General features: G+C 40.2%; 1 protein-coding gene across 1 annotated transcript in view; it reads left to right on the top strand.

The window, feature by feature from the left end:
- The window catches only part of tm9sf3 (transmembrane 9 superfamily member 3), a 45,699-nt gene that overhangs the window by 15,160 nt on the left and 16,375 nt on the right, over positions 1-14,164 (top strand). The window contains exons 2-6 of the mRNA XM_060926252.1: positions 5,031-5,226; positions 12,024-12,146; positions 12,452-12,612; positions 12,712-12,789; positions 13,516-13,647. Of these exons, the coding sequence (XP_060782235.1) occupies positions 5,031-5,226; positions 12,024-12,146; positions 12,452-12,612; positions 12,712-12,789; positions 13,516-13,647 (690 nt within the window). The remainder of the gene's footprint in view (positions 1-5,030; positions 5,227-12,023; positions 12,147-12,451; positions 12,613-12,711; positions 12,790-13,515; positions 13,648-14,164) is intronic.

Here is a 14,164-nt window from a genome sequence, read left to right as displayed (position 1 = left end):
TTATTTTTTTGACCATAATGTCCCAAATGAGAGACCAATTTCTGAGACGGACCCATATAATTTTTTTTCCCCCCATCTTCCAAGTAGTATCTTTATGTGGATTCTTTCCTCAGTTAAAAACAAAACAAAAAGCAAAAAAAAAAAGTGCTCTGGATGTCATGTTTTGTTGTCCAGATTCATTCTTATTGGTAGTGATGGCACTTATGTTTTATTTTTTTTTTTACTGATAAGGATGCTTGAGTATCAGCTGGCTCATATACCCATCCAATATTGTTTTCTTCAAAGACTGCTAAACTTTAAAATGTCTGTGGGTGGAAACTTTATTTTTTGGACATCTCATCTCTCATTATCTCTAGCCGCTTTATCCTGTTCTACAGGGTCGCAGGCAAGCTGGAGCCTATCCCAGCTGACTACGGGCGAGAGGCGGGGTACACCCTGGACAAGTCGCCAGGTCATCACAGGGCTGACACACAGACACAGACAACCATTCACACTCACATTCACACCTACGGTCAATTTAGAGTCACCAGTTAACCTAACCTGCATGTCTTTGGACTGTGGGGGAAACCGGAGCACCCGGAGGAAACCCATGGGGAGAACATGCAAACTCCGCACAGAAAGGCCCTCGCCGGCCACAGGGCTCGAACCTGGACCTTCTTACTGTAAGGTGACTGCGCTAACCACTACACCACCGTGCCGCCCCAAATCGCTTACTTAATACAGTATAATAAAATTAATCATAACAAAAGGGGGAAAAAATCAAGTCTTACTATTCAATTTTAAATATTTTCCAGTTCCAAAAATTTATTTTCCAAATCCAGTTCCTATCTTTGCCATTTGTCATAGGAGCCTTTAGCCAATATGGTTGGTTTAGATTGGCGCCGTCTCGTTTGCCAAGTTACCTTAATTGCAGTGTTGCTTGTTTTTCTAGAGATTGATAAGCCTTAATCTTTTTCGCTGTGTTCTCTGCACCATGTTACCAGTGTGACCAGTTTGAATTCTGTGACGACCTGAAGAGCCATAACCTGTTCTTTGGTGCCCCACCCTGACTTATTACATAATATGACTTCAGGGATATATGTAAAATTTACATAAAGGATATATAAATTGTACCTCAAAAGATATACATATAACAAACCTTTTTTAAATGTTACTCATATTTGGTCTAAATGACGTACCAATGCTGGGCTAAACAGTTTCACTCTTGCTGAAGGCTGTTCTTGTATTTAAAGAATTTGAATACATCTTGAAACTCTTAGATATATGCCCCCCTGCTCAATATGGACAGTGTGTTCCTGTAAGTCTTGTATAATGTATTCAAACAAACCAAAAACCTACCTTTTCTCCAGTTTTTGTTGCTGTACCAGTTGTTTACGGTTTCTTCTCCAACAGGTTTTTAGCTTGGGTGTGTACATGTCTGGAAAGGTTATGCTACGTTTTGCCTTCTATAAAATGACCAGTAGAAATAACTTCAGGCAATGTATATCCCGTCCAGATTTACTTTGTGGTTCCTTAATATTCAGCAGGGGTAGATATTGTGCTTTTTCAATATAAAAACATTCCAAGAAGCATTAGGGTTAGGGTCTTTTCTGTTGCCTCCTGCTGAAACCAAAAAGAGAACCAGATATTAACAAAATCTAGATGATTTAACACTTTTCAGAGAAGCAATTTATTCTGGGGGATTTGGGGTAAGTTACTGAGTTCCTAGTACAGGTTTAGCCTACATGCACGTGATGGCTAAAAATATGCAGACACGCCGCCTCCTAATTATTGAGTTCAGGTGTTTCAGCCACACCCGTTGCTAATAGGTGCATAAAATCAAGTACATATCGAGGTAATCGCCAAGCAAGCACTGGCAGAAGTAGGCTTGGGTATTGAAAGGGTTTCATTTGATACCGGTGCCAAATTGATACTTTCAAAACGGTGCTGGTTCCTAAACGGTATTTAAATCGGTACTTTCAAAAAAAAAAAAGCAGCGCACACACACAATTTGTAATGAAGCAATGATTTTTTATTCCTAAGGCAAAGTCCAAGGTCAAATTGAACAACAACAGATTACTTTAAATCCCTTAAATAATAAATAAAAAAGATAAAATAAATCAAATTCACATTGTACTGTACTTCAACAATTGTACACAACTGTACAGTAACTTTTTTTTTTGGGGGGGGGGCTTTTTTTTACCTTTTATTGGATAGGACAGTGTAGAGACAGGAAATGAGCGGGAGAGAGAGAGATGGGGAGGGATCGGGAAATGACCTCGGGCCGGAATCGAACCCGGGTCCTCGGATTTATGGTATGGCGCCTTATCCACCTGAGCCACGATGCCCCTTGCATTAACTTATTCTAATGACTAGCAATGCCAGTGCACATGGAACAGGATAATGAAATGCCAAATGTTCCATGAAATGAAAGACGTAACTAGAAAGACCACAAAATATAAATTCATTTAAAATATCAATTTATTTTGAACATGCCACGTAATGCTGTTCTCATAAACTCCGCGTTTAGGACTATCGTTATTCATATGCTAAGCTGTTTTTTGCTACCGACTAAACGGCAACATTTCATAGGCTTGCAACCAGAGTTGAACGCATTTAATGCGATTGATTCGTTGTGCCTTCTTAACGTGTACAACACTTGCTCATGACAAACGCATTTTCACACAAGCTGTGAGACTGCATCTGTGCTACTCGAAACATTTACGCCTACGTTTAACAATAGGAATTAGCATGCATCAATTGTTTAGCAGTGTTTAAAAAAAGATACTCACTTGAAGAGCAAATGCTGCTATTATCATCATCCAGTATGTCCACGCTAGCTGGGCTGGGAGCTCCATCGCTTGGGCTGGGCATAGGGACTCCCACGTTGGATGCTTCCGATGTACTTGCTATAGGGTCACGTTCACGGAGGCTGTCAAAAACGGTGCAAGCTTCGGCCATGTGTGACCAAATGTTTCATTAAATTTGACGTGTTCCCGCTTTTGCACGAAAATGTCCTCAAACGTTTGTTGCACGTGGAAGTTTCAGTATCCTTTCTTGTAAAATGTAACCATACTTTGGAACGTTTTGCTTGAGACATCTTGACCTTTCTGCCTGCTGAGTGTGTAGGCCTACTGAATAGGGTGCTGCTGTTAACAGTGAACACCAGAGGGCGCAGCTGTGTATTTTGTGGCACCGAAACGAGGCACCGAAATTCATGTTGTATTTCAGACTGATTACTACCGTTGATGTTTGCCCCGGTGCCATACCTGTACCGAGTTTCGGTACCCAACCCTAGGCAGAAGAATGGGTCATGGTGATGAGTTCGGTGACTTTAAACATGGCATTGTCGTAAGATGCCATCTTTACCACAAGTCAGTTTGTAAAACTTCTGCCATGTTAAATCTGCCCCAGTCAAAAATAAGTGATTATTGTGAAATGGAAGCATCTTGGAGCAACCACACGTTAGCCATGAAGTGGGAGACTGCACAAACTCTCGGAGCAGGGCCAGCAAATACTGAAGCACATACAGTAGCATGTAAAAATGGCCTATTTTCTCTTGCATCACTCACTGCAGATTTCCAAACTGCCTCTGGAAGCAAAATCAGCACAAGAAATGTGCATTGGGAGCTTCTTGAAATGGGTTTCCGTGGCCAAGCAGTTGCACCCAAAGGTCACTGTGTACAACATGGAGTGTTGGCTAGAAAGGTGTAAAGCACACCGGTACTGAACTCTTGAGAAATGAGAACATTGTTCTGCTTCTCTGTCTGATGGAGGAGTGTGGATTTGGTGAATACTAGAACACTACCTACTACATGATGCATAGTGCCAATAGTAAGGTTTGGTGGAGGAAGGGTAATGGTCTTGGGCCCCCTCCCCCTTTTTGCCTCCTTTTCCCTTTTTCTCTCTCTTGCCAAGGTTTGGGCCCCATATTAACGCTAATGGTTTTTGGAATGGGATGTCCTCATATAGGTGTGATTGTCAGGTGTCCATGTACCTTTGGTCATCTAAAGCAGGTTATGGCCTACTTAAAAAAAAGTAAAGTGCACAGCCACAAGCCCTACAACAAGCAGTTATAAGAAAAGTCAAAGCAATTAGGGTGTGTGGGTGCGGTTTGTTGTGTGTGGTTTTTTTTTTTTTTTTTTGCGCGTGCACAGTTCAGTTGGAAATTTTAGTGTGACAACCGTGTGTACGTCATGAAGGCACTCCCATGTCTTTCATTTATACAGAGCTCTCTTATCTCCTCATTCTATCATCATTGCAGGCATCCTCCGGGAACATTTACTGAGCATTCTGGAAATTGTATCTGGTCTGATAGTACTTCATATGCTGACCTATCTGTCCTAGCATGAGGATGTTATGATGGAGACTGCAAAGCACTTTTGTAAATCACTCTGGATAAGGGTGTCTGCCAAATGCTGCAAATGTGAATGTCGACATGCCTGCTTATTTTCACTCCATTGGTCTTGACAGTGGGATGGTGATCGAAGTATAAACCTAAGGAAACTATATATAGTAATGCACAGCACAGTCTGTGAGCAAAAATAATTAAGGTCACGGTACTGAAAAACCTTTTTGATGAGTCATTCGGCTCTTGTGGGTGTGACTGTTTGACCAATAAGTGTTGAACATTCTTCTTGAGCTGTTTGTCCAAGGTGTGTTGCTGGTTTATTGCTTTTGTTGATTTAAAACGCCAGCAGCACTTTCTCTGGAAGAGTTTCATAATGTGTGTGACTGTGGAGTCTTGCCTTAACTATAGGGAAATGACCAAAAAAAAAAATGGAGTCAAGGAAAAGTGCGGTGGTTTTTTAAATTTAAATAAATAAAGCTTTTATACCATGACCAATGTAGTTAAATGTGATTTGATCTAATGATGGAGTATACAATGTAGCTCTATTCATTATTACATTAATGGGTAGTGTGTGTATAGTATTGTATTAATTGTGTACTGTCTTGGTTTTCCCTTGCAAATGTTAGTTTGTTAAACTAGTGTTTTGTGTGAATACAGCAAATGATCTACAGTTAGGAAACTGATTTGCTTTCTTTTCCAGTATGACGACAAAGAGGAGGTGGTTCTATGGATGAACACAGTGGGGCCGTATCACAACAGGCAGGAGACGTATAAATACTTCTCACTTCCTTTCTGTGTGGGCGCCAAGAAGACCATCAGCCACTACCACGAGACGTTGGGAGAAGCTCTCCAGGGAGTCGAACTGGAGTTCAGTGGCCTAGACATCAAGTTTAAAGGTAACCAAGGTCTTTTTGGCATTAGTGCATCCACTGTTTGCTTTCAGAAATACTAACAGTATCTTGGTTTAAAATGGGGTCTGTATAATCCATCATTGGGAGATTGAGTTTAAATCCCAATAATGACAGCCATACATTACCAGGAGTCCATGATGGCATAACTGGCCATGCACTGTGAGTGGGAGGAATAGTGTTACTCTGTCAATCGGAGCAGCACAAACCAAATATGGTCATCGGTAAGCTAATGTGTGTATGGAAGAGGATGGATAGTCAACTTGGGTGGTATCCCTTTTTAAGCCTTCATACCAGCTTGACAATTCAATAGGGTATATGGCAGTATTTTTGTGTGTGTAAAGAAAAAAAAAAGCCCAAGCTGCTGCTGATAGACGTCATTGTAGCATGTAGTACCTATGGTCCATAGAATAATGAATAGATAGAAAATAACCGCCCTTTCTTCCATAGATTGAACGACAAATATCAACACATCAGTGGGCTGAATGGAGAGGAGTGTAGCAGACAGGCAGTTGAATAAAATCATGTGGCTAATAAAGTGCTTTTGTAGTTGGAAGTCCTTTCAAGATGAAAATATTGCCATGTCAAACTTTTGATTTTCATATCTAGTTTTATTCTATCCATATTTACTGGATATGAGCAGTAATGTGCTCTGATTGGCTACTGTACTACTAGGCTATCAGCTCATCTACAGTGAGTAGAGAAAAACAAAATGGCAGAGCGTGTTGCTGAACCAACTGAGGACGAAATAAAAACTACCTGAAAACAAAACCACAAGCAACAAAATATGGAATGAAAGTATTTGATGGTAAGAACATATCCTAAACCCCCCCCCCCCCCCAAAAAAAAAAAGCATTCTCGCATCTTTCACAAATTGCTACTGTCATTTTGCTGGTCTGTTTAGATTCTTTAAATATTAAAATTACACGTGTGCAATTTGTCACGTGTCTGCTAAGCAGAATTATTTTTTTTTTTTTTAATTTCTTAACTAACCATGCTGGAACCTGTATCACATGATCGTGGATCGTTGGTGTGTTTCAGGAGGGTCAAATTATTGTACTGCATCAAGCAAAGAAAACAACTAAAGAGATTGCTGAGGTTACTGCAATTGAGCTAAGATCTGGTCAACACGTTATTAAAACCTGGAAGGATAGTGGTGAACTGTCAAATAATACGGAAAAAAAATGTGGTTGGGGGGGAAAAAAAAATCTTGACTGACTGTGATCGGAGATCACTTAAACACTTGGAAGTTGAATCTTAAAAAAATCAACAGTCAAACTGCTGGCTGTTTAACCCTCTGGGGTCTGAGGGTATTTTCTGGTACTCTAATGATTTTGGTATGCTCTGATTTTGTCAATTTCAACAAATCTAAGCAGTATTTTCAAAGTCATATGACTTTTTTTTTTTTGTGTGTGTGTGTGTATTCAGCATAAGTTCAGTGACAATATCCATGTAGTATGTATGTCATGTTTTTTTTACTTTATTTTTTTTTAAACAGCTAAATGAAGGTGTAGTAAAACAGTTTTAGAACAGTGTTGGAATGTGTGTGGAGGGGACTTTACCCATTGTGATGAACCGTTTTGGTCACTTGAGGTGATTCTGTTCAGTCTTAGGAATGTATCAAGCACAAACTTAAATCTGCTCCAATGATTTGGACAATTAACTGGCTATCAAAAAAAGTATTTCCTATTGTTTTGGGATAGAGTTGGCGGTGGGAGGGGTATTCAATGAGAAGGGTAAAAATTTCCATTCCCTTCCATGAGAAGAGTGAAAACCCCTCCCACTGCCATCTCTTAATCCCATCAGGTCAAGTCACAATGGGTAAGGTAATGTTTTTTTCCCACACATTCCAACACCGTTTTAAAACTGTTTTTTAAAACATGTTCATTTATCTGGTATTTTATTTTGGTATTTGACTCTTCAGTGTGTCTTGAAATTAACTCTTGTACTATTTTTACTCAGTTCAGAGCCACAATCAACTGTTACACAATTACCCTGTAATTTTGCTCCAACTCCAAATTTTACGCTCTAAACTGAAAATAGAGCAAAATTAACTATTTTTGAGAAATACTTCAAAATTTGGAAAACCTGCTCAGTCATTTTACCTGTGTATGCAAAACATGTGCACGCAGATCAACCAATCTGCTCATAACAAATAGAAATATTTACAGGCGCTCGAGTTGATCTTTGGCTGGATTGAGTCAAAGTTATTATTTAAGAAAAAAAAGGGGGGCAGCACCGCTGATCAGTGTTGCAGTTCTCAAGATTGAACTGAATTGCTGTCCTGAATCATGAATTGATCAGCTGTCCTGAAATTGAATTGTTGTCCTGAATCATCCGAAGTGCATAAACAAGTTTTACCTCCAAATAGTCTAAACTTTGACAGGTTTTTATCCTGTTTACGATGGGCGTTCCCACCGCGAAAGAGAAACCAGTCGAAACTGAAAGAGTGAGTGATTTATCGTACTGTTACCATGTGAATAGTCTTTTATGGGTGCGTAAGTGGGAGCTCAGCGCTCCGACTCCAGTGTGACCTGAGTAAGGTGACAAGTTTTATGTTTCACCTAACTTAGGTTACTTAAATATATTATTTGGCAGTGGGCACATAGGACAGTGTGAAGTTTGTCAATATATTTATCATGCTTGTATGATTTTAAAAACGCGTGAAAATATTTATCTAAATACATGACCGCCTCATTCTAAACCTGCTGAGCTTCGCTGATGGAGCTCTTGACCCCAGAGGGTTAATAGTGAAAGTAAGAGCATTTCCACACTCGCAATGTGATAACTCTCAGGATTGGGACTAAACAGCTGTGTGACCAGAAGAAAACCACTTGTTAATGAGACGAATCAGAAGAAGAGGCTTCCAAATGTGAGGAAGCACAAAGATTGGACTCTGGAGGAATGGGAAAAGGTCACATGGTCTGAGTCCAGATTTACTACATTTCAGAATGATGTGCATGTCAGGGTAAGAAGGGAAGCGCGTGAAGCAATACATCCATCATGCACAGTGGCCACTGTACAAGCCTCTGGAGACAGTGTTATGATCTGGGGTTGCTTTAATTGGTCAGGTCAAGGCTCAGCCATGTTATAGGACAATAAAATAGTTGGCTGAGTTACCTGAATGACCAGGTTGTCCCATCAATGGACACCCTCCGATGGCAAGGATATAAAATTGGTGGTTCAGGGAGCTGGAGAAATCATTTACACACAGGAATTGGCCACCAGAGTCCTGAACTTAACCCCACTGAAAGTCTTTGGGATGTGCTGGAGAAGACTTTACAGAGTGGTTCAACTCTCCCATAATCAAGAAAAGATCTCTGTGAAAAATTCCTGCAACTCTGGCTGGAAATAAATGTGATGTTGCATAAGGTTGTTGAAACAATGCCCCAGTGAATGTGTGCCATAATCAAAGCTAAAGGCGTTCCAATGGTGCATCAGTGGAGGGTTTTTTTTTTTTTTGGTGGGTTTTTTTTTGGGGGGGGGGTGTAGCTAGACCAATTACATACACTGTCGACTTTATTAGAAACACCTATGCACATGCTCATTTATGCAGTTATCCAATCAGCCAATCATTTGGCAGCAGCACAATGCATAGAATCATGCAGATATAGGTCAAGAACTTAATTTAATGTTCACATCAAACATCAAGATGGGTGGATGACTCTAACCATGGTTGTGTTTGGTTGTTGGTATCAGATGGGCTGGTTTGAGTATGAGTATTTCAGAAACTGGTGATCTTCTGAGAAGTTCACACACACAACAGTCTCAAGAATTTACTCTGAATGGTCCAGTAAAAATAAACATGAATTCATGGACCCAACCTGTCTTGTATCAACAGTCCAGGCTAATGGAGGTGGTGTAATGGTGTGAGAAATTTTTTTTTTTTTTTTTTTTTCTTGACACACTTTGGGCCTGTTAATATCCATCAGTTTCTGCTTGAATTCCACAGCCTATTTGAGTATTGTTCTGACCATGTGATGCACTTCATGGCCACAATTTACCCATCTTCCTAATGGCTACTTCTAGCATGATGATGCACCACGTCCCAAAGCAAAAGCCATCTCAGACTGGTTTCATGAACATGACACTGAGCTCCATGTTCTTCAGTGACCTTCCCAGTCACCGGATCGGAAAAGGACACCTTTGGGATGTGGTAGAACAGGAGATTTGCAGCATGATGAAAGTGCAGCTGAAAAATCTGCAGTATAGGAATGTTTTCAACATTGTGAAATCTACACCACACAGAGTTGAAGCCGTTTTGAGAGAAAAGGGAGGCCCTACCGAATATTTACAGTGGTGCTTGAAAGTTTGTGAACCCTTTAGAATTTTCTATATTTCTGCATAAATATGACCTAAAACATCAGATTTTCACACAAGTCCTAAAAGTAGACAAATAGAACCCAGTTAAACAAATGAGACAAAAATATTATACTTGGTCATTTATTTATTGAGGAAAATGATCCAATATTACATATCTGTGAGTGGCAAAAGTATGTGAACCTTTGCTTTCAGTATCTGGTGTGATCCCCTTGTGCAGCAATAACTGCAACTAAACGTTTGCGGTAACTGTTGATCAGTCCTGCACACCGGCTTGGAGGAATTTTAGCCCGTTCCTCCGTACAGAACAGCTTCAACTCTGGGATGTTGGTGGGTTTCCTCACATGAACTGCTCGCTTCAGGTCCTTCCACAACATGTTCGATTGGATTAAGGTCAGGACTTTGACTTGGCCATTCCAAAACATGAACTTTATTATTCTTTAACCATTCTTTGGTAGAACAACTTGTGTGCTTAGGGTCGTTGTCTTGGTGCATGACCCACCTTCTCTTGAGATTCAGTTCATGGTCAGATGTCCTGACATTTTCCTTTAGAATTTGCCAGTATAATTCAGAATTCATTGTTCCATCAATGATGGCAAGCCGTCCTAGCCCAGATGCAGCAAAACAGGCCCTATGTTTCACAGATGGGATAAGGTTCTTATGCTGGAATGCAGTGTTTTCCTTTCTCCAAACATAACGCTTCTCATTTAAACCAAAAAGTTCTATTTTGGTCTCATCCGTCCACAAAACATTTTTCCAATAGCCTTCTGGCTTGTCCACGTGATCTTTAGCAAACTGCAGATGAGCAGCAATGTTCTTTTTCGAGAGCAGTGACTTTCTCCTTGCAACCCTGCCATGCACACCATTGTTGTTCAGTGTTCTCCTGATGGTGGACTCATGAACATTAGCCAATATGAGAGAGGCCTTCAGTTGCTTAGAAGTTACCCTGGGGTCCTTTGTGACCTTGCCGACTATTACACGCCTTGCTCTTGGAGTGATCTTTGTTGGTCGACCACTCCTGGGGAGGGTAACAATGGTCTTGAATTTCCTCCATTTGTACACAATCTGTCTGACTGTGGATTGGTGGAGTCCAAACTCTTTAGAGATGGTTTTGTAACCTTTTCCCGCCTGATGAGCATCAACAACGCTTTTTCTGAGGTCCTCAGAAATCTCCTTTGTTCGTGCCATGATACACTTCCATAAACGTGTTGTGAAGATCAGACTTTGATAGATCCCTGTTCTTTAAATAAAACAGGGTGCCCACTCACACCTGATTGTCATCCCATTGATTGAAAACACCTGACTCTAATTTCACCTTCAAATCAACTGCAAATCCTAGAGGTTCACATACTTTTGCCACTCACAGATATGTAATATTGGATCATTTTCCTCAATAAATAAATAAAGTATAATTTTTCTCATTTGTTTAACTAGGTTCTCTTTATCTACTTTAGGACTTGTGTGAAAATCTGATGTTTTAGGTCACATTTATGCAGAAATATAGAAAATTCTAAAGGGTTCACAAACCTTTCAAGCACCTCTGTATTTAGTCCTATAAAGTACTCAGTGAGTGTAAATAAATAATGAACAGCCTCTGATATTTATTTTCATGGTCACATAGTTGTTTGAAGTATTTTTCCTGAGGAAAACATTACCAAGCTGAAACGTGTTGGTGCTGCCTGTCTAAAAAGTTGTTAATAATTAAAGATATTTGGAGTCTAGAGTGCTTTAGTGTTCCACCAGAACTATTTTATTTTTAATATCCAGAGTACTTTTTTTTAACTATTTATTTATTTGAATTTCTAAAAACACCCGTTTTGTTGTAGGATGGGGCAGCCCCCCATATACATGATATTTTTGTATGAAAATAAAGTGCACCAGCCTTTTTTAATTTTTTTAAATCCTCATATAGCTCTGGACATACAACCTCAGTACATCACGATAAAGTATACGACTGCCATACTGTAGTAATAAATGCAGTCATAGATATTGATTTTAGGTCCGGGGTATTCAGCTCATGTTGAAAGTGCTGCTATTCAAAGTGTTTCAGTACAGTATTCATTCAGGTACAATTGAGAATCCTTCCATTGTTTTCCCCTAAATTTACTGGGTTTTGTTTTGTTTTTGTTGTTTTTTTTTTGGGGGGGGTGGATGAGGATGGTCACCTGCTGGACCCCTCCTTGCGGCTCCTGTTACAGAGCATTTGGACCAGATCAGACAGTTAAGAGTCATATTTTAAGTTTTCACATTTTATTTTAGAACAATAATTTGAATAGGTTTTGCAATAGAACTGTACCCTCCTCTTCAGACCATAAACTGTGGGTGTATGGTTGGGTTGGGGGGGAGGGGGTGCTCTTCCAATATAATGGGAGAGGAAATGCTGCCTCCAGTGGAAGAATTCAGTACAATGAGTGAATTTGTTGGTGGGTGGTGGTTAAACTGTAACTGGGATTTCTCCTTTGTAGATGAAGTGATGCAGACGACATACTGTGAAATTGAGCTGGACAAAGCTAAAAGAGATGCCTTTGTCTACGCTATCAAGAACCACTACTGGTACCAAATGTACATCGATGACCTGCCAATCTGGGGTGAGTAGTCCAGGAATTCTGTACTAAGCAAAGTCTCATGAAAAGCCTTAATATTCAGTACCACTGAGCTCTCAGCTAGTCCTCACTAGTTTTATTTGTGAGGAGCCTGTGTTTAAATATTTCTGATCTTATGGCTTTTCTAATCTTATTTTGTTGTAATTCTTTGGAAAGCCCATATTTTATTTATTGTACATTTACTGTGCAGTTTTTTTTTAAATATTCCTTTGTTTCAGTAATTTGCTAACTCTACAAGCCTCTCAATACATTACCTGATTTGTAAAATCATATTATTGTTTGCATCTCAGGGATTGTTGGTGAGGCAGATGAGAACGGGGAAGACCATTACCTCTGGACTTACAAAAAGTTGGAAATTGGCTTCAATGGGAACAGAATTGTGGACGTTAACTTGACCAGCGAGGGCAAAGTCAAACTCGTGCCGAACACAAGAATCGCCATGTCCTACTCGGTGAGTAATTTTACACCACTCCTGATAAAACCTCTGAATACTGTTGAACGTTGATATTAAAGCATTAAACAAGCCTTTGTCTCCTTTTCATTACTTTAGGTGAAGTGGAAAAAGTCTGATGTGAAATTTGAAGATCGTTTTGACAAATACCTTGATCCATCTTTCTTTCAACACAGAGTAAGAACTGTTAAAGTGGTACAAATTTAAGTACCGTATTTTCTGGACTATAAGCCGCTACTTTTTTCCTAGGTTTTGAACCATGCGGCTTATACAAAGGTGCGGCTATTCTGTGGATTTTTCTTCCACCGCTAGGGGCGCTCTAACCGGAAGTAGAATCAAAAATAAGATAGACGAAAAATCAATGCAAAGAAGAATTAGCAGATCTTTAGCAGATAGAACACGCACGACAAATTACTAACTGGTAATTATTTTCAAATCCAGCTAAGATGATTAAAGTGACTTGTGGTTTCATACACAGGAGAAATGAAGGTAAATAAATACCAGTTATTTTCTCTTGGTTCTGTTCCGTTTTAATCAGCAAAGTTGCTGCTGTGTTAAAAGGCACTGTTCGGAAAGAATCTGTTCAGGTACATACATGTACATTTACAGTACAAAATCGTTCTGTACATGCAGTAAAATATCTAATTTTTCAACATGGATATCTGCGGCTTATAGCCCGGTGCGGCTTGTATATCTTTTTTTTTTTTTTTTTTTTTTTTTTTAAAAATAGAGCGGATGCGGCTTATATACAGGTGCGCTCTATAGTCCAGAAAATACGGTACATTGTACTTGCGGTGTTCTTAATCTGAAGATTGTTCTTGAGGTTGTGGATAACCAGTACTGTGGTGCATAATGAAGGAAGGTTTTTCTCACTGTTTGTTCATTTTTTCCTTCGACTGACAGATTCACTGGTTCTCCATATTTAACTCCTTCATGATGGTGATCTTCTTGGTGGGCTTGGTGTCTATGATCTTGATGAGGACTCTGAGGAAAGACTATGCCAGATACAGCAAAGAAGAGGAAATGGACGATATGGTGAGTCCAAATAAACCACACTATCTACTGTCTAAGGTGGTGTTTACATTAGACTGTATCCGTCTCGTTTTCGTCGCGGATGCACTGTACGTTCACATTAAAACGCCGGGAAACGACTCCACAGGCGGAACAACTTGAATCCGCCAGGGCCCACGTATTCAATCCATTACGTATCTGATCCGGTGCTGTGTAAACATTGAGATATGAGGAAACGTTGTGCTGAGCTCTAGCTGACGTCGTCATTGGACAACGTCACTGTGACATCCACCTTCCTGATTCGCTGGCGTTGGTCATGCCACGTTGGTCATGTGACGCGACTGCTGAAAAACGGCGTGGACTTTCACTTCCTGCTATTTGTCCCGAATCACTGCTCGTGCGCTTCGCTCGTGCGCTTCACTCGCGCGCTCTGTGAGCTGCGCAGGGCCGGAGTGCACACCCTCCAGAGGGCGCTCGCTGTTCAGGGCGGAGTGATTTGGAGCGCAGGATGCCTGCGGAGCCGAGCGTATCCGTGTATTGG

Source organism: Neoarius graeffei, chromosome 7 (assembly GCF_027579695.1).
Source record: "Neoarius graeffei isolate fNeoGra1 chromosome 7, fNeoGra1.pri, whole genome shotgun sequence".
NCBI classification, from domain to species: Eukaryota; Metazoa; Chordata; class Actinopteri; order Siluriformes; family Ariidae; genus Neoarius; species Neoarius graeffei.
Note: the sequence above shows the minus strand (reverse complement) of the source record. Positions and strands in the feature narration are given on the sequence as shown.